General features: G+C 34.2%; 2 protein-coding genes across 6 annotated transcripts in view; both read left to right on the forward strand.

Annotated features, from left to right (window-relative positions):
- Positions 1-3,899, forward strand: part of LOC145277579 (uncharacterized) — a 105,966-nt gene extending 102,067 nt beyond the window's left edge. For all 4 annotated transcript variants that reach the window (XM_080129080.1, XM_080129081.1, XM_080129082.1 and 1 more), the window contains exon 8: positions 2,985-3,899. In XM_080129080.1, the coding sequence (XP_079985206.1) occupies positions 2,985-3,064 (80 nt within the window). In that variant the 3' untranslated portion in view covers positions 3,065-3,899. The remainder of the gene's footprint in view (positions 1-2,984) is intronic.
- On the forward strand, positions 3,103-26,902 carry LOC145277582 (complement C1q-like protein 4). 2 transcript variants are annotated; one of them, XM_080129089.1, is made up of 2 exons: positions 3,103-3,235; positions 25,838-26,902. In XM_080129089.1, the coding sequence occupies exons 1-2, from the start codon at positions 3,160-3,162 to the stop codon at positions 26,260-26,262; spliced, it is 501 nt and encodes a 166-aa protein (XP_079985215.1). In that variant the 5' UTR covers positions 3,103-3,159; the 3' UTR covers positions 26,263-26,902. The 2 variants fall into 2 exon arrangements, with proteins under 2 accessions (XP_079985215.1, XP_079985216.1); XM_080129090.1 differs by lacking the exon at positions 3,103-3,235 and adding an exon at positions 3,961-6,609.
- The last annotated feature ends 641 nt before the right edge of the window (positions 26,903-27,543 follow it).

Here is a 27,543-nt window from a genome sequence, read left to right on the forward strand (position 1 = left end):
ACAAGTAGATTTGAGAAGTTTTATCACTGCACAAGCAGAAAGGCCCAGATTATAAAATCAACAGTACATTCTTTGATAAGACAAGAGCGCGTTTGAAGTGAGTCTTTCTGTTTAGAACACTATTAAACCATGATACTTGACTTTTGCATTTTAAGCTTTAATTATTATATAAAAATAATTTTATAAAATCAGCAGTAGGTTCTCTACAGTACAATGTAGACTAAGTCACTGCAAGGAGGCATGTGAAGCGTCCTCCCAGTGCACTGCGGTGGGTCCTCGATTAAAGCAGGCAATCAATTGATTTGATTGAAAATTGAAAAATGGGCGATTTTGCAGATTTTGATGACAATTAAAGTATTGGAAATGTGGAATATTTGTTGATCATCATTTAATCCTGGCAACGTCGGATCTCCCTGCTAGTATATATAAAAGACACCAGAACTATTTATTAAAAAAGTAAAAAGGAAACTGGAAAAAAGAACATCTTTAAAAAAAATAGTTCATGGACGTTTTATAGAATAGCATAGAGTAATATGAAAGAAATTGTTTTACGTGCAAATGCTTCTCAGAAAGAGAAAGAGAAAAGATTAAATAAATTAATTTTGTCTGCAAGAGGGCAGACGATTATAGATGGAACAGGATTCAATTATCTTTCTTTACAATCAAATATTATTGACTGTTTATGGTATTTATTTGCTTCCCCACCAAAGCAAATTAGGCACAAGGCCGTTTTTAATGTGGGGTAAAAACCAGCTCCCCTAAAAGTAGGCAAAAAGGGGGCACTCTGGTTACCAAAAATAATAATTGTCCCAGTATAGAGGGTTTCCCCTCCGTTGTCTGATACAAATTATCTTAAGTGCAGCATCTGCAGAACAGATACTACACTTTGATCCTGGCCCGAAGGCCGAGAACAACAGGGTGTTTATTTGCTCCCCCACCGAGCAAATTAGGCACAAGGCCTAATTGAGGAGTGAAGGGGAAAATGGGGACCAGCTCCCCGGGGAGTAGGGGAGCTGGATAGTGAAAATTGGTATGAAGGGTTGCCCCTACATTGACCAAGGTCTTCTTTGTAGGGTCGCCCCCACATATGGTCTTTGCTTGCAGTATCTGTTCCGGCAGATACTACACTTTGATCTTGGCCCGAAGGCCAAGAACAACAGAAAAAAGGCAAGCCTCTTTTAATCCACTGTTTATTGTCTAAGTCATTAACGTCCTCCATGATTGTTGTATTATTTGCCACAAAATACTTATTTTTAGAGTTTTAATAGGAATTATTAGCTGCTTAATGGAGAGAAAAAGGTAAAAGAAAATGGGAGTCCCCCTCTACCTCCTTCACACGTTGAAAGTGCGAACACGTACAGTAGTGGTAGTGATGTAACGAATTATGAGAGAGAAAGAGAGAGAGAGAGAGAGGACCAAAGTGGATAACACATGATCACAAACATGTGTTGTTTTGTTTTTTTGTTGAACCATCATTTTAGGCAGAGGCTGTTTTGATTAATTGTTTTTGTTCATTGGTTGCATTGTTTTGCTAGAGCAGTTGCTTGCCACATATAAATTTTAAGGATCTGTTAACACATTTTTGGATCCTGTTTAGTGCACTTTGACCTTTCAGACAAATGGGTGACCTTGATATGTATTCCAAATGTTTGTAGCAAATGTATAGACTTGGCGAAGAGTTCCTATTTACAATGCCTCCCCACTGGACAGAGTTAGACACCAGGGTCGTTTTTTAACGTGGAGAAAAGGAACAAAAATTAAAAATTGTCTCAGTCGTGAAGGGCTTCTCCTCCACTGACAGAGAACAAGAAATTGAAGTGCAGCATCTGAACAACAGTTACTACACTGTGATCTCGGCCCAAAGGTGGCGAAGAGTTTATAAAGTGGAACAGTCATAATAAGGCATCATAGTGTATTCTGGCTGAAATAAAATGGATGGTGTTAATGGCCATAGTGATATTATGATCCACATGTTTTAATCTTTGAATGTATTTGAAATGGAAGTCATGAAATGTGTTTGTGAATCTGTGCCATTTTTTCTGTCTTATAAATAATTCAGTTGAGGTTCCGTTTTTATAACTTGTTATAAAATGTAGTACATAATACAGATAATGTTATATAATGAGTTTCAATGCAAATGAAGTAATTAGAAACCAACAACAGTCACGTGATATGAAAAGGAACTTCTCTTTGACAGATAAAAAGGAAAATACGGCTTGGGTGTCATCAGCTAGCATCGAAACCAAAACATATAGCCTTACTCGTTACCATCTAACCTGAATCCATATAAAAACTTTAAAAAGTAATGTTTTAAAAGATATAAATGTATATTTGTGTATGCAAAGTAGAGCACTTTAAGTTAACTTAGGCTTGCTAAATTATAATTTTTTTTTCAATTTGGATCTCTTAGCAGTTATTTTTACCGGCTAAAGACCAAATCAAATTTGTACCACAGGTCCTAATTTCCCTATATTTCAAGTTTCAAGTCTGTAGACAAAAAATTGACATAGGAGTTTGGTAAAGGCTGTTCCTCAGATAGACAACCTCATATATATATATGATATAGTGGAAGATCCTGACACTCCCTAAGAATGGATTACTCAATCTATAAAAGACACTAGAAAGCGGTTATCAAGTGGGGAATAAGTTAGTTTTGGTACTACAGCATTCAAGATACATTCAAGTATCACTATCTTGTTTTTTTACATTATACCTTTGTGCAATTATACAGCGTTATAACTTACTGTGTGTGTTTAGTCTGCTTATTTTATACTGATTATATTCCCCTAGGGATATATCATATATCTATATATACAATAAATAAATGTTACCAAAGGCAAGATAAGTTACTCTTCCATCTACCTGGATAAGTGTTTACTTTTGTGTGTTAACTTATTTTAAAGCATTTTTATTATTTCAACTATATAATTGCTATATCTGATCTTTTTATTATTTTGCCATTATTATTTACGTTTCTATTGCAGATGTTTGCCGACTACTTCATTGGGGATTGCTACCTCTGGTTGTTGCAGTATCTGTCTTTCTTGGGCATGGTGGTCCCTGAACTGGTGAAAATGCTCTGAATTATCAGAGAGCCTCCTTTTTTTCTTGTTTCAAGCAGTGCCTTTCTTGTCACACAACAGCAGCTGATGGAGTCCAATGTGTATTCACAGAAAATCATATCGAGAGGACAGTATTTCTGTCCAAGCTAGACTCCCAATCGCAAGGCTTTCAAGTAAGGAGAAAATGTCTAAACACTTACAGAGATCAGTAATAATTCAATGACATCCTAGGCTCATGATTCCACTTCCCATCCCTGATGGACTAGCGTCCAAAGAATCTTTTTCAATGGTTCCATGAAATCTTGGACTGATACATTGCTACTGCTTTTTAAGAATGGCTTCAAACAGGTGGTTCTCAGAAACCTAGGTCACATTCCCTCTTCTTTTATAAATTCAAGGTTTCTTCCATTCCTTCCATCTCAGGATCATTCTACATCCAATCTTGAGTGACCAGCATCAGATGAGATTTGTTCAACAGTTCAACTCAATCTTGGACTACTGCTTAATAAGAATGGCTCAGGACAATCGGTTCTCAAAAACCCAAGTCATGCCCCCCACCCCATCTCACCCAATTTATTATGTATCCAAATTTCTTCCATTCATCCCTTATTTTTTATCTACTTCCCTTGTCCAAGATATATATGCTTTCAGATTCCAGACTGTCAGTTGTTGACAAATATTAAATAACAAAATTTATGAAAAAGAATGCCACAGAACTATTATCTTATTATCTTGATTATTAGTACACAATGGAGATCAAGTATGTCCACTGCTAATTATTGAACACTACCGACTATATTGCTGTGTACATTAGTGAATATATATATATATATATATATATATATATATATATATATATATATATATATATATATATATGAAATATTTGAAAATTAAATCTAGCAGTATGTTAAAAATATTAAATGAAAAATCAGAAAACCGGAATTTCTTATTTTTGCTACTTTTCAACCTGTTATTTTCTTATCTTACTCTTGATAAACGATAAAGCATAGTTTAAGTGCTAGAAAATTCACAAAATATAAAAGAGAATATAACACACACACACACACACACACATGTCATAAAACTCAACACTCAACCAACTTTTTAGCCTTTCTTTCACTTCTTAATACATTTTCAACATATAAAGGTGAAACGTTGAGGTTTTCAAGTTTTAATTTTTTCATTTTTGTTTATCTTGTCGAATATTCCAAATATTTTATCACACACACACACACACACACACACACACACACACACACACACACACACACACACACACACACACACAAGTAAACCCTGACCAAATATTCAAAATAACAAAAATCATTTGAAGCTCAAATAAGATCCCCTCAACACAGCTATACACTGGCTTAGATGAGAAATAGTGCATCTTCTTCTAATGATGTTATCTCATGTAACAGCATTCAGCTGGATATTCCACCAGCCTAGATGAATTTTTGGTCTGGAATCTGGTAAGACCACAATGAAAAATATATAACACAGTTAACTGGCCAATTTGGAAGAGGAAAATTAATGTTCCTAACTTCTTTACTAACTGAACATTTGAAAGATAAAGAAGAATTTTAATTGAACCTTCAGATATATACGTATCTCATATAGAGATCAAGAGTTTTCTAGGACTTTACACTGAAGCAAAATGAAACAAAAATGTTTATTCTGTGTATACAGTTTTTGTTATTTCGCTTCTAGAGTTTAATAGATTTGGGAGGTCCTTAAAGTTTAGAATCTCACATTTCTCATTTGTGCATAATCTACACAGGTCATCTAAATTTCTACATGTACTGGCCTGTCATATTATTTTCCACTCTACTATTGGTGAGCATCTGCTTTCTTTGAGCTCTCAGTAATGGGTTGCTAGAGATGTTTTAGTTGATGGATAAAATGCGGAAGATTCTGTGTAGCTTAATTACTATATATTTTCATAAATTACTGTCTAACTCTACTCACATATTGAGCACTCTTGAAGTGAATACAGAAAATAGATAATGCATAAAATATTATAATCATCTTAATAAACATTTATGTAAATACATGAAATATATATATATATATATATATATATATATATATATATATATATATAAAAGCCAAGTACGTCCAAGGATGGAATACTGCTGCCATATCTGGGCAGGAGCTGCTAAAAACAGCCTATCCTGCCTTGACAGAGTACAAAATAGACTTTGTGGCTTTGTGGGGGATGCCCTTTTCTCTACCCTGCAACCTCTCTCCCACAGAAGAGATGTTGCGAGCCTATCCTTGTTTTATTGTTATTTCCATGGCAGGTGCTCCAATCTCTAGTCCCCCCTCACCAATCTTTTACGAAAAACACCCGTCTAGCTGAATCCACTGTCAAAAATTTTCCCCACTCTTTATCTGTGCCTAAATCAAAACGTAGATTCCATGAACAAAGCTTCTTTCTTAGAACTGCATGCCTGTGGAACTCTGTTCCGTCTGCCTGCTTCCCACCTGACTACAACCTGGATGTCTTCAAGTCCAATGTAAACAAATTCCTGATGAACCGCCCCCTTAACTAGACACTTTATTAAATCTCCACACTAACGTACTGTAATTGCAATAACCCTTATCCCTGAGTGGCTTCCGGGCCTTGATAAGTGGTGACTACCGTGTAAAAAAAAATATATATATATATAAGTTTAATGGTTAAAGTTAAATTCTTAAAATCAAAATATAGACACATATAATCGAAGTAAGAATTTATTGTTTGACACAAGGAATATATAGAGGGGAGTTCAAACAATAAATTCTTAATTCGATTATATGTGTCTATATTTTGATTTTCCGAATTTAACTTTAACCACTAAACTTATATATTGCTCTATTTTTAAATATTGAGCTTTACCTTTTTGGCTAGGATCACCCTGAAAGTATTACCTCAATGTAATATCTATCAGGATATTTCACTTGATCTTTAATCTGTGACTTATCTTGTTTATATATATGTGTGTGTGTGTGTGTGTGTTTATGTATATTCTAGGCACTGTATGTGCTCTCCGCTTATCTTGGCATTGTTTTTAGCCGTTCTGAGCCTCCACTTGCCACTGGTATTTAACAATGTCGACTCAGGAGAGGTGTGGTTGGAGGTTGCGCAACTCTTGCCACAAAAAGTTCCACGCACAGGCACCCTTACGACGGGTATTCATAGTCTGTCAAGACTGAAGGAAGCTACCATGTATGTATGCATATAGTTCTCTCATCTTCTATCTCATACATTCCAACCAAGAAATTTTTTTATGGAAGATAGAATAGATAAAATGGAAGTGACCTTCAAATAATCATTTACTTTAGTTGTCAATTGATGTGTGAGAATTTAGAGCAGATCTATACCCTGTTTTATCCTCATTGTCATTTATTTGCTGACTTGTAAAGCATTCTTAATGTTTAATGTTCAAGGAGAAACCAACATGCCCAACCACAGAAGAACCATATCTTTGACTTGCCAACACACATACGACTGTTAGAAAAGAAAGCAACAATTGGTGAACAACCTGCAGTTTGTATACAGGTAAAAAAAAAAATATATATTTAAAAAAAAATGAAAATCTGATGACAAATTGGTCAAATACATTTGCTTTAATATTCTATAACAAACATATCATCCTGGAAAATTTATTTAAAAAATATTTTTAAAGAGAACAGAAATTTGGGCTTGCCTTCAAACTCTCACCATAATGAATAAAAACCGCTTTATTAGTTTTTAAAAAGGGGTAAGATTAAGTGTTAACCTCAGTAAGGGACCCCTTGTTTTCTGAGACTTCACACTGACTTAAAATGAAATAATATATATATATATATATGGGCGAAAATATGTTTTCAGTTATATTTCACTTTTTATTTATATGAATCTTTTTATTTATGAAGTTAGATGTATGTTAAATATAACTACAGAGCATATACAAAATGAAAAAATTCTATATTCGAATTTCCAAAATGTTGTTTATCTTACCGTTTATTTCTTTCAGATTATTAAAATTTTCAATTCTTGACATCACCTGTTTCATAGTGTAGAAACAATTATGCAATTATTATTTCAATATTTGAATATTTCCCGCCCTGACTCATCTGGAAATTTGGAAGATAGACTTTTTTCATTTATATATATGTGTGTGTGTGTGTGTGTGTGTGTGTGTGTGTGTGTGTGTGTGTGTGTGTGTGTGTGTGTGTGTGTGTGTATATCTCATGTATGGATGAAGTGTTTGGCCCACGACAAGATACACCTGAAGAAGGTCGGTTACATTGAATGAAACGTTGTGAAAATTACACTCAAGATGAGAACAGTAGTCTGATAAATCCAAATAATACTAATAATCAATCCTCATCTCAAAAATTCAGAAACGTCATAGACTTTCTTCTTTTATATATATGTGTGTGTGTGTGTGTGTGTGTGTGTCTTGTATATAGATGAAGTGTTAGTCCCAGATACTTGCCTTTTTTTCTGAGACTTTATACTGAATTAAAATGAAACTACATATTACAATAGTTAAATTCAGGTGGAAGTAATTAAGTGGTCAACAACGCAAACTGAAAACCTGTGTGTGCCAAGTTCGAATCTAATTTGTTCCAAAGAAACGCTTTCATCAAACCCACACCTAACTTTGTGTATAGCACTCTGGGGGGTGTCGGGTGGGGAGATTAAATAAATAAATTTAAATAGTCATCTTTGCTTAGAAACCTCTTACATTTCAATAATACATTTTTTTCAAACTTTCATTTTTTTTTAATACTAACATGTACTATTGCAAGTGTTTATTTTTTTCTGCATTGACATTAAACCACAGCAGTCTCAAAATACTATCTTGTCGTTGGTTACATCAATTAAATTAGGTTCACAAAACTTCTTAACATCAACATAGTCATATTTTACTCTGCTATAGTTTAATACAGAAGTGAGCAAGGTATATGACACCTGTAATAGCATGATTTAGAATTAAAAAATAGTACTTATGCATAATAAGGACCGTGCTATTGTTGGAATTTTTCGGGCAGTTTACATAAAATGCCAGAAGGTGCAGAACGAAAGTTTCGTGTTTTTTTTGTTATTTTTATTAAAAAAAAAGTATTATTTATGTGCTTGTGAAGAGAATTCAATTAAAAATTGATTGAAAAGTGAAAACAATATTCTTTTTGTTGTCATGAAGAAAATACAATGAATAATTATTGGAGAATTTTTATGAAACTTAAAGAAGATTAGAATTCAAAACGAAAAAAAACACTCATTGTAAGGTAAGTTTAATAAATACTATATTAATAAAATAGCAAACAGAAATTTTTATTGATTTTTTATGATTTTTTTTTTATGACTTTTTATTCTTTTCTTTTGTTCAAATCAAGATAAACATTTTTTAATAATATGCCAACAATACTAAACAAATATTTTCTTAATGATGTTTTGTATGTTTTTTTTCTTTTGGCTGCTATGCTTTCATTGGCTCAGTGTTTCAGCATCTTCCGGCATTTTACATAAACTGTCTAGGTAATTCCAGTGATAGCGTTCTTCATAAATACCTTTAAAATATACTTGTTTGTTGTGAAAATGCTGCTGCATAGTTGATGATAAACAAACAGGAGTTGGCTTCATCCCCTGACTTGACTCTTGTCTCATGGTGATCATAGTCAGTCTAACATCGTCTAGTCAATGTTGATTCTTTCAAGCAGCCATTTTGAATTAGAGCTACACACATGCTGGAACAAAATGTAATGAAAAACAACACCTTTTTTTCGGTTCACATGTTTATTCAAATTTCAGGAAAATTAAGATAATGGTTGTTTACCCTTAATTTTCTCTTCTGAGGAAGGATTTAACAGAAAGAGCAAGAAAGAGAGGGAGTAGAAGCGACCTCGTTGCTCTAATACTACTTCCTACTACTTGGTCGCCCACATTGTTCGTGGAAAGGGTAGCAACTCGTCCTCCACCACCACCAATTTTAGTAGGATTGGTGATAAATAGAATCCTTACCAAAGAGAAGAAAAGGAAGGGTAGACCATCCTCATTATACAACAATGAACCAAAATTCTAAAAGTCTGTTACTGTTGGAATAAACATCAACCCTCTCCATAATATTGGCCTTAAAATAATAAAAACGTCCTTTGTTCATGGTAGAGTGACTGCAAGGAAGCACTAAATTCTGTTCTTTAAAACTAACAGGATTCAAAATATCACAATTTTCAGTGTTGAAAAACATTTTGTGAAAAAAAAAAAAGAAAAAAGGGACTCAATATATTTGAAAACTGGCAGACAAAAAGAATATGACTAAAATATATATATATATATATATAAGTACATTGAATAAATAAATTCTTAATAATATTAGAAAAACTGGTTTTGTTTATTTCATGAGAAAAGAGTGTCTTTATTAAAAATTTATTATTCCTCTTTATTTATTAGTCTCTCTTATTTACTTGCATGCTTTATTTATTGTTCTCCCTTTTTTATTTAATCTCCCATATTTATTATTTTCCTTTATTTATTACTTCCCTTTGTTTTATTTCTGCTGTGTTTAAAAGAATGATAACACACTGATATATAAAAATATAACAATATATCTTTATTCTCAGTGACCGTTATGGATGGTTGGTTGTTAGGAGAGAGATGCATCCACAAGAATTCGATGGGTTGATTCTTCTCGTGTAACACGGTCAAGCCTTCCTAATGGTTTTGAATACCCTTCTGTAACATTTTAATAGACTCAACACATTGCATGTAGAGACATTCGCAAAGAAACAAAAAAATAAAAAAGAAAGAAATTCAACTCACCTTTATTTGTAGTTGAAATAAAAGGCATTCATTCATGGTACTTTCCAAACTATGCATGCATTTTGATTTTACAAGTCTCTTTGTTTGTCATGGCTAAGAAAACTCTGCCATGTCGAACACATGCTTTTTCTCCTGTGTCAACATCTGCTCAAGTTTTTCAAAAATCTCTCTCCCGGCATGTGCTTCATGCTTACTGTCCCACCATGTGGATGTTTACAAAATCCATGCTTTTCTTTCTTTTCTCGTCCTTCACTGTGACATTCGGAGATGACCATTAGCAAGGCCATAGTAGACTGCCTAAACCCATACTGTTAAACAGAAAGATGTTTAGTTTTTTCGAGGTTGTGAACTATCGCTAGATTGATTTATGATTCAAAGATTTTAACAAAGAGCAGGAGGAGACTTATAAGAAAATAATTTTGTGGGTCAGTCCTTTCATCAAAGTAATTTTCCAACTATCTGAGAAGCAAGATTCAACAAGGCATTTGTTATAGAGTTTGAAGAGAACAATGGTCAGATCAACAGAACAATTCTTTATTACTGTAGCAGAGATAAGATCTAGTTCACATGCTATGGATGTGTGAAGGCTTTTATGATGTCCAGAACATATTTTCCAGAAATTTCAAATTCCTTATTTCTGCGACAATGCATTTTCTTGTTATCTCAGTATACTTACTCTTAGCCACAGTTATTACAGTTTCATAACGGTTTCCTTATTTTCTTCCTATTTGTGTCTGACATAGGGTTGAAACAGCAATGCTCGTGTTGCTTATGCACAATTGCAGGTGTATAGGAAGAGGTGAACCCTTGGGGAAAGTAGGACTTACTATGCAATTTACACCTCAAGACAAATGCTATGCCTGCATGGACCCATTCATTTAACTCATTTGTGCACTGTTCAGCAAGGAGAGAAACATTTTGCTCCAAGATGCATCTCCAAGATCTCTGATGAATTCTCAATCGGCACGTTGATAAGATACTGTTGTTTTGAGTAATAACGCTTCATTTTGGATCAGAGGTTTATGTTGATACATGGGGCGTTCAATAAGTAATGCCCCTGACTCAGTTCACATAGCTGTAGAGCAATTAAACTTGGCACAGTTATTAGTCTTATAACCAGAGTTACACATTTCTCCCATCGTTTAAGTTCTGGAGACTGTTTTTGTAGAGCACCAAATACAATGTGACTTTGGAAAACAAGTCTACATAATTTGGAAAATGCTTTCCTTTTAAAAATAACTTTATGGCTGGGAAGAGGTGAAATTCAGATGGCGCAATGTCAGGAGAATAGGTGGGCAGGGTAAAGATTTCATAACCACGCACTTGTGGTTTTGATTTGATTACATGTATGTTGTGTTGCAGGAGGATTGTGTTGCAGCAGGAGGAGGATACTTTTGCTGATCTTGTCCTACTTCTTGATTTTGATAGCTTCTCTTAATTTTCTCAAAAGTGTAGCATAATAGACCCTTGTAATTGTGGTACATTTTACCAAAAAATCTATTATCACGTCTCCGTCCTAGTTTCAGAAGACTGTGAGCATGGCCTTGCTAACCCGTGGCTACACTCTTACTTTCTTTGGCGGTGACAAGTCCAAGTGCTCCCACTGTATTCACTGAGCATTGATCTCTGGATGATAGGGTGAGATCTGGGTCTATCACTATGTAATCAGCCTTTTGAAAAACTTTGGCGCATCTTCAAATTCATCCTCAAGCACTCAGTACACTTTCACTTCTGGAAAAGTGTTAGCAACCTGAGAAACCATCTAGCAGACGCCATATGCAAATGGTCATGAATGATAGTTGCCACAGACCCTGTACTAATCTTCATCTTTTAGACTATTTGGCGAAGAGTCACATGACAGTCTTTCAAAATGAAAAAGCTTTAACTTGACTGACGGATACCTCCTCAATAGCAAAAGGTGGGGGGAGGGCGACTATGTCTGAAAGTTGTTTCCACAGATTTTTGACCGTGTTTGAATCCATAATGCCAGGATTTTACAAGGTCATATGATGGAGCATCGTTATCATACATTTCTTTCATTTCATCAAAAGTCTCCTGTAGTGGGTGTCCTTTCAAATAACCAATCCGGATCAGTGTGTGACATCCAACAAACTCTATTTCACACCTGGCTCAGTTCATACAGTTGTAAATGAGAACACAATTAGTTTAGAGCTGTAATTTGTCCCATAAATCATAGAGATATAAATCATTGCACATGCAAATTTTCATCTAGATCAGACAACTGAAAGTGGGCCAGGAACATTACTTATTGAATGCCTCTCATATTAAACATTATCCAGAGTTGGCTATAGGTCTGTCTCACATAAGTTTCAGGCAGTGTTGTCAAGAATAGGTCAAGAAGTGAGGCTTACTGGTCCTCACGATCTGGAAGGCCAGGAAAGTAAAAGTGTGTGAGAGGTTAATCTTCAAATGAGAAGTTCAGTTGCGTATGTGTAACTCGAGAAACCAGTTCAATCTTTCTGCTGGACATTGAAATCTCCAAATATATGAATTTGAGAGCTTGGATCTGAGGAGAGTGCTGCATCTATACTATAGGAAACATGGTCGAGTGGGATACATTCTTGTGTAGAAGGAGAAAGATAGAAGAAATATAGTTCTATGGTTCCCTCCTCGCCAAACTTTCATGATAAACACTTGTATATTTGAAACCACTATCAATAATTTCCCCCACTTTTTAACTGTGCCTAAACCTAAACGTAGATTTCATGAACAAAGCTTCTTTCTTAGAACTGCATGCCTGTGGAACTGCCTTCTGTTTGCCTGCTTTCCAGCTAGCTACAATATGGTCATCTTCAAGTCCAACGTAAACAAGTTCTTGATAAGCCGTTCCCCTTAAGTAATCCAATTTACCAAATTTCCACTAATAACAATTACTACATCACTGTCCCATTGCTCAGTATCTCTCACTCCTTTTCTCTTTGTGTGATTCTATTAGGATTTCCTTCTCTCGCATGTTAATTTCAATCTAATGATGCTCTAATAATAATACTAACGAGAACGTACGCTCTTTATGAAACACATGCAAAACGAGAAAGAGATATTTTTAATTCTATTACGAATCTGGTAGTATTTTAATTGTAGAAAGCTTTCTTTATTTCGTCCTTTAATCATTATATTCCGCAAGCAATATTTCTTACAAAAGGAGAATAATTGTTGTTTTCTTGGTCGGAATTTATCCATCTAACACTTATCAGTGGCTAATTTTTGACTTTGTTGTTTTTCTTTTAGCTCCTTACATCAAGCGGTTCCATGCCTTGTCTGAAGCGATTTCTACATTATATATATATATATATATATATATATATATATATATATATATACGATTACATTCATTTATGTTTTGCTTATTATCTCCCTTTAGTATTAAAATATTTATGTTATATTAAATTATTCGGTAGTGCTTGTGTGTATATGTACATATATTTAAAAGGTCTTTAATTTGATAGTTAACCGTATCATATGCACGGCATGTATATGTACATGTATGGGAATATATAGGTTTGCTTGTATGCATATGGTTAAGCACGTGTGTGTACACACAAACACACACACATATACTAGCAGGTTGTAAAATATGCTAATATATATAATATTTTAATTTATGAAAATTTCGTATTTATTATTATAGAGCCAAATCTCTGTTAATTATTATATTGTACTTAATATATAGTTATGATTTTAAAAGTTTAAAAAATATAGTTACTTGAGTACCATCAGCTAGAATCGAAACCAAAATGTTTGCCACTCCAGCCTTAGTTGTTACCATTTTAGCTATTGACAGATAGATAAGAAAACAGTAAAAATTAAGGGACTTTAACCTATGACTGCATATTTGCGCATGTGTAAAAGTAACAGTTTTAGACGGCTTGCTTCTACTAATGTCAATTGTTTTTTTTTTTCAATTTTGATCCCCTTAGCAGCTATTTTTACCGGCTAAAAAACAAATTAGATTTGTTCCACAGGTCCAAATCCCCAAAATATTAAGTTTCAAATCTGGACGAAAAAAAAAAATTTTTTTTTTTTTTTTTTCATAAAATAAATAAAACGAATTTTTTTCCTTATCCTAAGTTTCTGTTGTTTAAATCAGGGGTCTGCAAAGTTTTCAAACAGGTGAGGATGCATATTGCTAACTTTTTAGAGCTACAAAGACCAAAATAAAAAAAAACATACCTGGACATGTTTTATCTGTTTTGCTTGTTAGCTTTACTTTTTAGTAAAACTGGTTCTCCAAAACCTCAATTTTTTTTTTTTCATTTTATGAACAAAAAGAAAACCACGCACTATTTTACATTTTTAAAAAGTTTTCATGAATATTTTTTACACTTTATATAAGAGCCACGCAGACCAGATTATAGGCCGGATCTGGCCCGTGGACTATAGTTTGGAGATCTTTGGTTTCAATGCTTTTCATCAGCCTTGGGAATTTTTCTGTGAGCCCCAAAGGATTTACTAAGCCTAAATTAAAAGTCTCTGCCCTAACATTCTTGTAATTTTCCAGTTTTAAAATATTAGTTTCATCTGCACGGCAGATACTTTAGGAATGAGTGAGTTCATTCCTTGGTGTCATCAGTCATGTACAGTTAAGTTTATATCAACAGAAAGTGACAGACTGATTGACAGACTGAATACGTTGATATTCGTCTGATTCCATTGTTCTTACAACAATTTCTACATTCATCACGTTTGTTTGCACTGCTCAGCAGCTCAATCACTTGTTGAATTAAGAGAGACAGAGAGAGAGAGAGAGAATGGGTGAGAGATGGATAGAGAGAGAGAGAGAGAGAGAGAGAGAGAGAGAGAGAAGATAAGTTATATTTATCACAATCCCAATATTCGTGTAGGACATACTTTCCCAACCTTTTACGGTCAAGGCCACCAATTTATAATCTTGAATATGATTACAGATTATACTTATTGCATTAATTTGAGTTTTCAAGTGATGGATATCTACATATCAACTCGGTGCTAAAGTTTTTGCCGATTTAAAATTTCATATTGAAAATGAAAAACTGCGTTTTTGAAAATCATAACAATAATGATCTTTGTTCTCTATAATTTGATTCCATCTGTTAACGAGCTTATAAGTGCTTCACTTGTAAAATCCTTTAGTTTTTATGTAAAATATTAATCTAATTCATGTTCAGACTCCTCTCATGATGTTAGACCTTAGGCGATCTAAATGGTTTTGTAATCCTCAAAACAAGTGATAATCCAAAGGAGCTAGGTGGGGAAAATACGTAGGATAGAACAAGATTTCTTAACCAAATTCTCGTAAGAGATTTTTGGTCAATAGTGCTGTGTGATAATTAGCATTATCATGATGGAAGACGATTCCTTTTCTGATGACTAAAAGTCGTTTTCGGGTCAACATGGATGAGGATATTGCAGAAAAATAATAATCTGAAAGAAAGAATTATAAATTAATCATGGTGATATGTTTAAGTAATTAAAAAAAATTTAATTGCCATTTCACCCCAAACAAGTCACAGGGCCACTTAGTTGTGAGGGGTTACTATTTGCGACCAGATGATACCAGTGGGTATACTATTTATGGAGTTGGGCAGCGAGATGTCTGTTCGCATTACACTTGAATTTCTGCAAGTCAGTACAGTCAAGGAAACAGGGGCCCAAGAGGGAATTCCAAAGTGCAGCAGTCCGAGGGAAAAAGAAATTACAATGGTTTAGAATGTCCCTTCTACAAACTGGGAAACACGTTTGCATCGACTTGATATTGATACAAATGTACCTTTTATCTTGCTTTGCCATGAATAAGGTGTAAGGAGATGATTGGGGAGAAGGAGGTAGACAATAAAAGGATGAACGAAAGAGAGAGAGAAAAGGGGAGAGTATACAGATAAGATTAAGAAATGCTGAAAAACAAAATGTGATTATCGAAAATTGAAAAACAATAAATAATATTTCCTTTCGTTGAAATAAAAAAAATAAAATACATCATCTTCAACATTTTTTAAAGTCGATTAAATCATTTTTTAAAGATTTGTTTCAACAATTTGTAGCTGACATTTATTATATGGAAGAGAAATTATCAGTAAAAAAAGCAACATTTATTATTGGCAGGAACAAGTTGTAGTGCCTAAAGTTGAAAATAGCGAATCTTGTTAAACTAGAGATTATGAGTTTGTCTATAACTGAAACTACGTTACAACACAAGTCACATTTTTTACCACTTGTTTTAAATGATTTTGGTCCTCTCAACAAAAGGAGGGGGGGACCTATAAATTCACCCTTGTCCGTTCATCTGATCGTCTGCCCGCACTTGTCTCAATAACTATGCCTTGGAATTTAAAAAGATTTTGCACAGACATTAAACATGATATGAGTAAAAAAAGTAACAGAACGGATTCTCCAGGAAAACTCTGGTTGCCCCCCTGGGGGTGCTGTCGGGTTAAAATGGCTAAAATTAACACTTTTGTACTTATTTAAAAAATTGATGCCTTGGATTTTAATAAAACTTTCTGAAAAGTTGTAACTAACTGATTTCTACTTCGCGATAACTCTTGGGTGTGCTCCAGGGGCTCTTTTAGGGCTCATAAAAACACTCCATTTTTGGGACTATTTTACCATATTTGTCCAAAATTTTCTGTGTATGTCTATTTAGCAGTTTTGCATGGTGCTGAACTCAAATTTAAATATGTAAAGACCTTGGGGACTTTTGGAGCTAAATGGGAGGGTGGCAACTGATAGACTTAGTCATTTCTTTTTTTGCATGGTGCAGTACTCAAATTTACATATGTTAAGGCCTAAAACTGCACCGTTTGTTCATTTTCACCAGGATTTGACATCCCCTGGGGACCTTTGAGGCTAAATGGGGGGGGGGCAAATACTGAACTCAGTCATTTTTTTTTTATGCCTCGTTCACTGTGCACTCACAGGGGACCATGTTATCTTTTAAATTTTAATTAAGAATTAATGTCTTCTATTATTTAAAAAAAATTCAACCCATTCTTTACTTTATCATTCAATTTAATTTACAATCAAATCGTGATTCACCGAGAAAATGGTACGACTAATTAACATATTGATTTCTTAAAATTTGTTTTAATAGGTTAATAGATTATGAGCATTTTGAATTATTTTTTCTATTTTAATAATTTTGTAGCATGAAAAGAGTCAGATTTTACTGTTCTGTCTACAGGCTATCCCAAAATCAAGCATCTCTTTTGAAATATAAATTAGCATCTGAATATAATATACAGAGTGGCCCACTTAAATCTCTCTAATCTTTCTCTTACTGACCAACTGACACCACAAGACAAAATGCAATTCTTTTTATAACACGATGGCACTACATGCCACACGTCTCGCAGATCACTGACACGAGTTCATGACATGTTTACGGAAGAAAGAACAATAAGCAAAGGATTATGGCCACCACGTTCCCTAGACTTGTCATCATGTGATTTTTATCTTTGGGGGACTTTAAATAAAAAAAGTTTATGCAAAAAATCCTCACAATCTAGACCAACTAAAGGAGAACACTATCAACGCTATCAAGAGAATCACCAGAGAAGATCTATTGGCAGTATCCACAAACGTTGTTAAACGTACCCAGAAATGCATAGATGTCAACGGAGAGCACTTCCAGCATCTTTTATAACACTACAGGTAATTTAAACAATAAAAGAATGGTCCTCTTCTCTACTACATTTTCTGGGCTACTTTTAAGTGGGCCACCCTGTATAATGTATAACACTTGTTTATACAAATTTATATCACCTTTGTTAAACGACTTGAAGTGTTGATTGTTCCATAGTCAGAATTTCAAACCACATTCCCTCTATAACAATATTCATTCTCTTGTCTATTGTTTTGACCTATTGACGTCATAACTGAAGGAATGTTCTGATTTCCAATCTCTATTAAATAATTATATGTTTTTTTTACAAAGGAGTCACCACTTATCAAAGCCTGGAGTCTACTCGAGGACAAGGGTTAACGAGTGTACAATAGTAGTCAATGGGATAATATCGTAGTAATTGTTAGTAGTGGAAATTTGGTAAATTGGATTACTTAAGGGAATGGCTCATCAAGAACTTGTTTACATTGGACTTGGAGATGACTATATTGAAGTCAGCTAGAAAGCAGGAAAATGGAACAAAGCTCCACAGACGCACAGTTCTAAGAAAGAAGCTTTGTTCATGGAATCTAGATTTAGGTTTTGGCACAGATAAAGAGTGGGGGAAATTATTAATAGTGGTTTCAGCTGGACGAGTGTTTTTCATGGAAGTCAAAGTCAATTTAAGTGGTAAAAGTATTTCCATTGTTTTAATGCATTGAAATTTGAACAAATAAAATGGTTCAAAAACCAATCTGCAGCTGTAAATCTCTAAGGAAAAAATATCATATTGCTTACCGCTAAGTAGATTGGTTTTGCCAAAGTGGTTGTCAATTTCTCTATTTAGTACAAATTTAAGCAACTTACTCATTACGCACAGGAGACTAATTTGTCTGTACTAAGATGCTGAAGACCGATCTCAAGTATCTTTAAATACTGGGGCAAACTAACAAGGTTTTCCAAGATGTTGGGAAGCATTTCTCCTTTAGGGATCGATTGAACAGTTTTGCAAGGATGAGTGCTGGTTCTCGTTGTAGCTTTTGAATACTATGATTGGAATATTGTTTTTGATGGGCTTGACAATATCATGAAGAAATATGTGGATGTTGTTGAAATTATTTTCAGTTATTTGAGGAAATTCGGGAAGTAGGGGGCCCAGATCGCATAGAATTCAGTTTGCTGCAAAGTTCTTGGCAAAGAGTGTGGCTTTATTAGATGCTGATGAGATCACTTCAAGACTGTTGATGATGGTCGTGATTGAGCATGCGCACCTGTTCAGGATGCCGTTCGTTATATGCCAAAACTCATTGGAACCAAGTTTGTGTTTTTCTACTTAATACTTGATGGATTAAGCGAATGACTTTCTTGCATTTTCTATAATTCTTTTACATTGATTGCTGGCCCTTCTAAAGGTGATTTTAGATGTAAAACATTAAATACATTTAAAGTAGTCGAAGTAGTGGTTTCTGTGAGCAATGGCAGCAGCACATTCAATTCGATGGTTATCCAATCGGTTAAGTCAGACGTTATGGTGGACGCATTCTTTTTGAACATAGAGTATAGGGGCAGTTCTGATACGAACGTTCAGAAATTGTCTCAGTCAGCCATGGAATATATGACAACAGTACTCCATACAAGATCTGATAAAAGATTTCTAGAAATAGATAATAGGCTTAGGCGTTAGAATAAAATATTTGGAGCAATATAGAGAAACAAGCAAGGGAGATGGTAAAATAAGAAAATGTCTAAAAATTAAATAGTTTTAAGATATTTTTTTAATAACCTGAGAATTTGCTGTTGAATTAATATTGGAATCTAAAGTTGTTTTGCACAATAAAATAAGTGATACAGATTTTGGAACTTAATAAATCTTCAAGAAATCGTAATTCGATTCTTAGGGATCTTTTTTGTGTTAAACTTATGTGGAAATTCAATCAAGTACTTTATCTAGATTTAAATTACATTTATTTTGATTTATTTTTATTAATGGAAATCGCTCCAGACAATGCATGAAGCCAGTTGATCTAAAGAGCTTAAAAGAACGAAAGATTATCAATAATACAGGAGATACATATTGACCTAAGTCTTAAGAAGACCAATAGGTAGGGAGAAAGCAGTCAACAAGGAGAGTTTCACAAAAAAAAAGCAACTGGAATCGGAAAGTGTATTACAATGAGGTATGAAAACAGTGAATTGATGGAGAGATCACTGGACCAACAAGTCAAACGTGCTGGGACAAAGGAAGCAAGGAATATATCAAATAATTCCTAAGAACACATCGCATATTGGTATTTATACCAATATGCGATTGAATAACCTTTGCAAATTAGTTTGCATTATCGCAATAATCGTTTACTATTGATTTCTCATATTTTGGTCTTCACTGGAATTTGGGTGGCAATAATCCTCCCCAATTATTATTATTATTATTATTATTATTATTGTTATTGTTGTTGTTGTTGTTGTAGTAGTAGTAGTAGTAGTAGTAGTAGTAGACGACTGGATTAATACTTAGGAGAGTTTGAAGGAACGTACAAGATTAAATGTTATTCAAAATTTCCGCAAATGAAAATGTCTGAGTTTCATGAATAAATGTTTGAACAGCAGCATCTTCATCTAAGACATGTTTGTGAGTGCATATAAGTCACGTGAGCACACAATTGGCAGTGACACTTTTGCATGACACACACTTGCTTTGCTTATGTAGGAAATAGTGACCTTTGACACTGGAAAAGCGGACTCTTCAAATATTTTTTTAAGATTGTTGGAGGATATCTCACACACTCAGCGGTTCCTGAAACATGTAAATAAAAAAAAAAACATTCATCACGTTCTTCCTCATTTTGCTCATTCAACAAATAGACGAATAAACGAATAGACGCAGCCATGAAAGAAACATCCTTCCAGGCGAAAGTCCATTTTCCAGTATTTATTTTCGTTTATTTTTTCATTGTCCTGAACGCTGGTTCTTCACTCAAATCCAGTGTCACACAAATTGTAATTGACTCAAAGCCGGCCAGTAATGGCAGCAACCAGACCGAAAGTGTCACTCTCCCAAACTTGAAAAATGCAAGAAGGATTCCTTCTGCTCGTTTGCAAGCATACCAAGGCTTTGAGTTGATTGAAGGAGAGGCTTGTTCGTGCAAAGAAGAACTAAGGATAATTAACGAACAATTGAAGTATGAGAATTCTCAAAGGACAGTCATGAAAGGAACACTGGAACTCTTTGCTACTGACCTAATCAATCTAAAAGCACTGGTCAAGTTAAAGCTTACCAATGACAATGCAAGTAAGTTAACCAAACCTATTCTTCCTTTTAAATGTTTGTCCTGGATCGGAATCTATCAATCTGACTAATTTTATACCTTGAAGTGATATTTTTTTAGCTTCTTACATCGATTGGTTTCATCCCTTGCCTGGAGCGATTTCCATAAAGAAATCCACAATTTTCATTCTTTGGAAATATTAGTTTACTTAGTTTAGTTAATAAAAAAGCTTAAATCATTCAATACATTCTGTATGTGTGCGCACGATTGGAGTTGAGAGAAAAAAAGGGAATAAAAACCTGGCCAGCGATAGATTAATTTGGGAGAGTGTTTTTGGACTGTATCGAAATATAAGCTATACTTTTATATCCTCAAATTAAAAAATGCGAGCCTGGTGAGTTCTCAAATGAGTTGTAATTTTTGCCCCTGTCCCCCCCCCCCCTGTAAAACACTCACAGGAAAAACTCGTTTAGCTACAACCACTAAATAATTTTCCTTTTTGTGTGGGCCTAAAATTGAATGGATCTTGATAAGCAGTGCAGGATCTGTTAGGGATTCTTTTTGGTATCCTGTCCAAAAGGGAGCCTAGATGTGGCAACAATATTCCATGCATGGACGAATGGTGGCTTTATAGAGGTATAGGATATTAGCAGATATGAGAAATTTTCTAGCCCAGTAGAGGGAGCCCACTTTTTTGTAACGTCAATACAATTCATATCGATAGCGTCTATTCCAATTCATACTGTCTGTGAATGTTAGGAGTTTAAATGCTGTGCTCCCAAGAAGGTTACTATATCATTATGACAATCGTTTTATAGAAAGTTTTTTTTCTTTTTTTTTCTTTTTTTAATAATTGTTAAATTAGAAGAACTTTGTCTTGGTAGTATTGAATGTAACCATCCACATTCCACACAGAGGGGAAAATAAAGACTTGGCCAGTGAAGTTAGTTTGGAAGGTAATTTCTAAAAAAAAAACGTCCAATACATGCCAGCATGTAAAATTGACATTAAAATGACAATAACAACGATGACGACGACAACAACAATGAAGAAGAAGAAGAAGAAGAAGAAGAAGAAGAAGAAGAAGAAGAAGAAATTCCGTTAGTATTATTTCTTAAGGAATAGAATATTTGGCGCTTCTACACTATCAGAACGAAATTTCGGAAATCGTAATACTGAAGTTCATATGAAAACAATGATATCTACATATTCCTCATATATTTAAGATTATTATATAAAAAAATTATGAAAATCAATTAGGTAGAAAATTATTTATTGAAGAAAATAAAAAATAGAATTTGAAGAAAACGATCGCATTTGCTTATGTAAGACACAGGAGAGTTCAAAAGGGAGGTTATTTTCTGTTTCGATTTATTTTATAAAAGCAAGATGGACGCAATTTTTCACCTGCTAACACGATTAAAGTTGTTTTTTTTTAATAATTCAATAATATTCAGGTAATACGATTGCATAATTTGAAAACTAACATTGTAATTTATTAGAATCGACAAAATACACAATAGAAGTTATCAGTTTTTTTTATCTGAAAACTATTTATCAACTACAAAATTTCATTCTGATAGTGTAGAAGTGCGGAATATTTTATTATAAAACGTAATAGAAGATATATTTACTATATTCATAAGTGAGTTGTTTAATGACGAGAAAGGTATAGATGTCTATTTCTCCCTCTTTAACTCATAAGATTCGTAATTAAAGCCAGAAAAGATTGATTTTATTTAAATCGAGAAAAAATGGATGAGCTGCCAGAAAATCTTTTATGTTGTTAACTGTTACTAGGTGTACATTTTCCTTGATAACGTTTTAAAGAGATACTCATACAATTTGAAACTTAAGAGGCCTCCACACATTGGTCGTGCCAAAGTGTTTTATATTCTCAGCTGAACGTTGAGCAATACATGTTATGCACGGGTGGGCAGGCATAGTGCTTATGCATAATAACACTTTCAGAATAATAGGTTTGGAATCAAATATCTATTTTATAAAGGCAAGTTATCTTTTTTGTCTGCTGAATGCGGAAACTACCAAATATATACTTACAAACAATTCTAATTTAGTAATATCTCATACAGGTTATGGTAGAAAAATAATTACTAGTATATTCATCCGACTTCACTATGGATCAAAGTTTCAATCAAAAAATCAAGGGAAATAACTTTAAATAATTTTGATGTTTGTACTGTTTTGATTGTTCAGACAATTATTCTCATTTTGGGTGTTAATGGCACAACGTTTCGGTCGTTGAAACCTACGACCTTCGTCGGGTGTAACCCCCTTGTTTTTTTTTGTTGTTTTTTTTTTCCAACTAAGGAAAAAGAGTTAGCTCTGTATTGTAAGAAATTGGACAGTGGGTTTGAGGGTGTGTCCGTAAATTATAAAAAAGGTCAATTTTCAGGGGTCACTAGGGTACATTTTAAGACTTTCTTATGATTCAATTTTAACTGCATCCTTATGTTAATTGTCAATATTAGTGAAAAAAAATGTTTTACGAAACCGTGGATAGACATCTTACATGTGTTTTTGTTTTTTTTATTTATTTTGCGAGGGAGGTGACTCTAAGAAAAGAGTTTTTTGAGGGCAACAAATTTTTTTAGGACAATACTTGGACAGTGTAGGGTGGTTGTTGCCATCCACCATATGTGCTGCTTCCTTGAATTTTCTAATCCTCCATCTTTCTCTTATATCTAGTATTTTAATGTTATTTCTCCTGGGTCAATTAAAATGAAAATTATCTATCTCTCTCTATATAAGTAACATTGTGAGTGTGTGTGAGAGTCTCTGTCAATTTTTGGTTTACAGATTTGTAACTTTATATATAAGGGATTTGGATCTGTAAAACAAATTTAATTTGGTCCTTAACTGGTAAAAATAGCTGTTAAGGAGTCAAAATTGACAAAAATTGGAACTCGGCAGGCATAAGTTGATTTAGAGTACTCTTTTGCGCATGCATAAATATGCTTTTATAGGTTAAATAATGTTAATTTTTAACTATTTTTTATATGCGTATGGATGTGGCTCAGAGAATAATGAATAAGGCTAGAAATATTAATATAGGGGATTAGGAATTTTAACTGCATCCTTATGTTAAGTGTCAATATTAGAGAAAAAATGTTTTACGAAACCGTGGATAGACATCTTGCGTGTGTGTGTGTGTTTTTTTTTAGAAAACACAGTGCAAGGGAGGCGACTCTAGAAAAGAGTTTTTTGGGGATAACGATTTTTTTTAGGACAATACTTGAACAGCATAGGTTCTTATTCATTTTACTACTTGAACAGCAGAGGTTCTTATTCATTTCTGAGTAACGCCAGGCGACCCTACTTATCTGTTATAGAAAAAGACACAAAAATAAGAAAGTGACCTTAATGACCCATGTTCTTCCATATAATAAATTCATTAAGTCATAAATAAATAAGAATGAGGAAGTTTAAAACGTGAAGTGAGATGTTTTAAACAATATGAATTATGAATTATGAATGAGGAATAGTGTATAAGCATGTAAACAAACTAATAGAAATAATAACACAAACACATCTCTGAAGCCAAACGATATTTTGCCAACCTTATATGGTACGGCATTCATCCTAGGCAGGTTAAACTGGCTTCCTCCAAAGGAGGAATTGTCAAGGGGATATTGAATTCACAAGCGATCTCCAATGCATGCATAACCTGATCAGGGGAAATGATGATGTCAGGTTTGCGCAGTTCTTGCAAGGAAGTATTGAGGTTCTCCTACATACAGCATCTAGTATTCCCAAATAGTCACTCATCTAATACTGACCAAGCTTGACATTGCTTAACTTTGGAGATCTAACGAGAACTAATGTGTCAATGTGATCATACTGAGTTAATCTGTGGTATTTTATATCATAGTCAAGGTCAGTGGAGTGACATTACTGAAATATCTGTTGGCTCTAGAAACGTGTATGTTGTCATTTTAAGTAGCCTGTTTATATACTTATATACTGTTGCTAAAAATTAGTACAAACCTCATTTTTGTACAGTATGCAGTGTTCACGTCAAACAAGGAGAATGAAGAAAAAAAAATGGCAGCTGAGTTTACTTATAGGCTGGCGATCTCATGAGGGAACTAGATTTCTGGGCATCTAATATACATATGAAAGGCAGATGGTTTCAATAAAAAGCCTATTGATCAGAGAAGAACATTCTTTTTTGGCAAAAGTGAGTTTTGTCAGATGTCTACTGACGTTTGAGACCAGGAATTGTGTCTTGAAATTTTGATACCGAAAATTCTGAAGGAGGAGAAGAACAATATGCTACATCTACTATTCCATATATTAAATAGTTAAATAGTCGTTATTACATGAAATATATAATCATAAATTTCAGGCTAAAATTAAAAAATTTGAAAAACCCAAGATAAGCTTCGAAAAGGCTACCGGGAGACCAAAGACTGGGCAAAAGTGATGCTCCCCATGGCCTCACATCATCACCATTCAAGAACAATGCTTATGAAGCCATCCCTTGCGAGTACTCCATCCTCAACCATTAAACATGTTCTCCTATATGTTTGACTATAATGATGAAATCATGATTAGTGTTTTCTATAGTCTTCAGTCCACTGTTGGTCCGATTCCTTTTTGAAGACATCACATGATTTTGAACTTGGCAGAATACATGGTGTGGGTTACCATTACCTTCCCTAGTGCAGTGGCATCTGAATCGCCTGTTTTACACCTATCCGTTGTCCTTAGATCATCCGCATAGCTGCAGTCAAATAATGTAACTCTTAATACCATAAAACCGTTGATCTGCTAGAAAATTGTCCTCCTCCATGGCCATCCAACATCCTGCTGCTGACGTCATCAGTTACCTTCTCCTAGATGCATGTCTTAACTAAAACTAGGGGTGCATCTCTCCCAGTGGATTAATGTGCCTCCAGATACCAACCTGGAAATTTCTTATGACTTGGCACAGTACATACAACTCCTAACTTTCCCAAATGGTCACCCATCTGGTACTGGCCAGGTTTATCGTTGCTTAACCTTGATCTGGCGAGAACTGGTATATCAATATGATTGTGCCGTATTAACACGACCTACTTATTGTTATTTGTTTTCTCTGTTCTATTTACAGGTGGTAAAGAAATCGAAACGATGACCACATCTCCAGAGGTGGCATTTTCGGCCCGTGTGAGCAAACATCTGACAGATCTACAACCGCAACAAATTATCATTTTCGACCAACTAATCACAAATGTCGGTTCTGCCTATGATCCTTCCAGTGGTGTCTTCACGTGTCCACTATCTGGTACATATCAACTGTTTGCAACCATACTGTCCGGGTTTAACAACAAGGTTGAATCTGGAATAGTGGTTAATGATATTGAAGTGGCAAGACTTTATTCAGGGGCTCAGCATGCGCATGGTTCCAGCACTGCAGTTATGATTCTTTTGCTAGAAAAGGGAGACCTTGTCTCTGTCCGTGTCCTCTACCAACCTACGAGTCATGTACATGGTGTTTATAGCACCTTTAGCGCTTATCTTTTGAAACCCCTTTAGAAAAATTTGCTTCATTTTAGTACAGGTTTGATTTACAGCTAGCACAGAAACCCAGCATTTTCCGGGAGTGATAATATAAATTTTCCGGGAGTGATAATATAAAATTTCTAGTTTGGAGATGGTACTTGTCCTGTTTGCAACCCAATCTCTGACAGCTTCACATCTGCAGTTACTGTTAGGTTATGTTATTTTAAGCAGCCGTAATATGCTGAAGCAAAAACTGTCAAACGATTAATTCAAAACGCTGTGTACCTGTCTTCCCTGTGTTAAGAAAGGCTTTATATTTTAGAAAGCTATTCTTAACATGAGGAAAGAGGGGTGTTTCACATTAACATAGCATCTTAAAAATCATTTTTGGTTTAAAAAGTTATTAATTTAATGAATTTCATGCTTTTATTGAAACTTGTTTTCTGACAGCTGATTGGATAATCGCTTCGGCATCTTCCGACTGCTTATCTAACCTGCTGGAAGATGCTGACACAAAGTTGCCAGAGATTGGGTTGCAAACTGGATAAGTACCCTATAGGGACATATGTTTTACTTTCTTTTTTTCTTCTGTTTTTAACAATTTTTGGAGTCCTGTTACAAACCTTTTATATGTGTAGAAAAAAATATCCAAAAATATTGCAATAAAAATGATTAAAAAATCTCTTCACGTTTGAAAGTTATATTCATTCCATATAAAGTTGCTTGTGCATCTCTAACTATGTATTGCCTACAAATTGAAACACCTCTACTGATCGATGAAATATTCGAAATGAACAAGGAAAGATAATTGACAAGAGAAAAAAAGTGTGGTGTGGTCGGGTCCCTAACCTTAGTAGGGCCATTTTGGATGACGATAGTGTCTGTAGGCATTGTCAAGCACCACACCAATATTTAACATAAATTACTTATAAAAATTATGTTCTAGTGAAGGAAGAAAATGAAGGATATCTACAGACGTGCATGTAAAAATAAAATCGAAATAAATGAAACATTGAAAGAATAAAAGATTCACAAGTTAGCAAGTGCTAACTAAAAACATGAACAGAGTTTTGTAAATATAAAATCAAGCAAAATAAAATTTTATAACAAAACATTTTACTTAGTTCACTTAGTACTACCCACGATGTAGGATATACAAGTAAATAAAAATATAAAAGTTATTTCAGTTAGAAAATGTTCATTATACAAACTTCTTTTTGGTAATGAAAGTTGCGTATATAGTCACAAGTTAAAATGTTCACAGTGTGAATAATATGTGTATGTGTGTAATATATGTATGTGTGTATTTGGCAG

This window comes from Euprymna scolopes, chromosome 6 (genome assembly GCF_053919585.1).
Source record: "Euprymna scolopes isolate OS-2025 chromosome 6, ASM5391958v1, whole genome shotgun sequence".
Lineage (NCBI taxonomy): Eukaryota > Metazoa > Mollusca > Cephalopoda > Sepiida > Sepiolidae > Euprymna > Euprymna scolopes.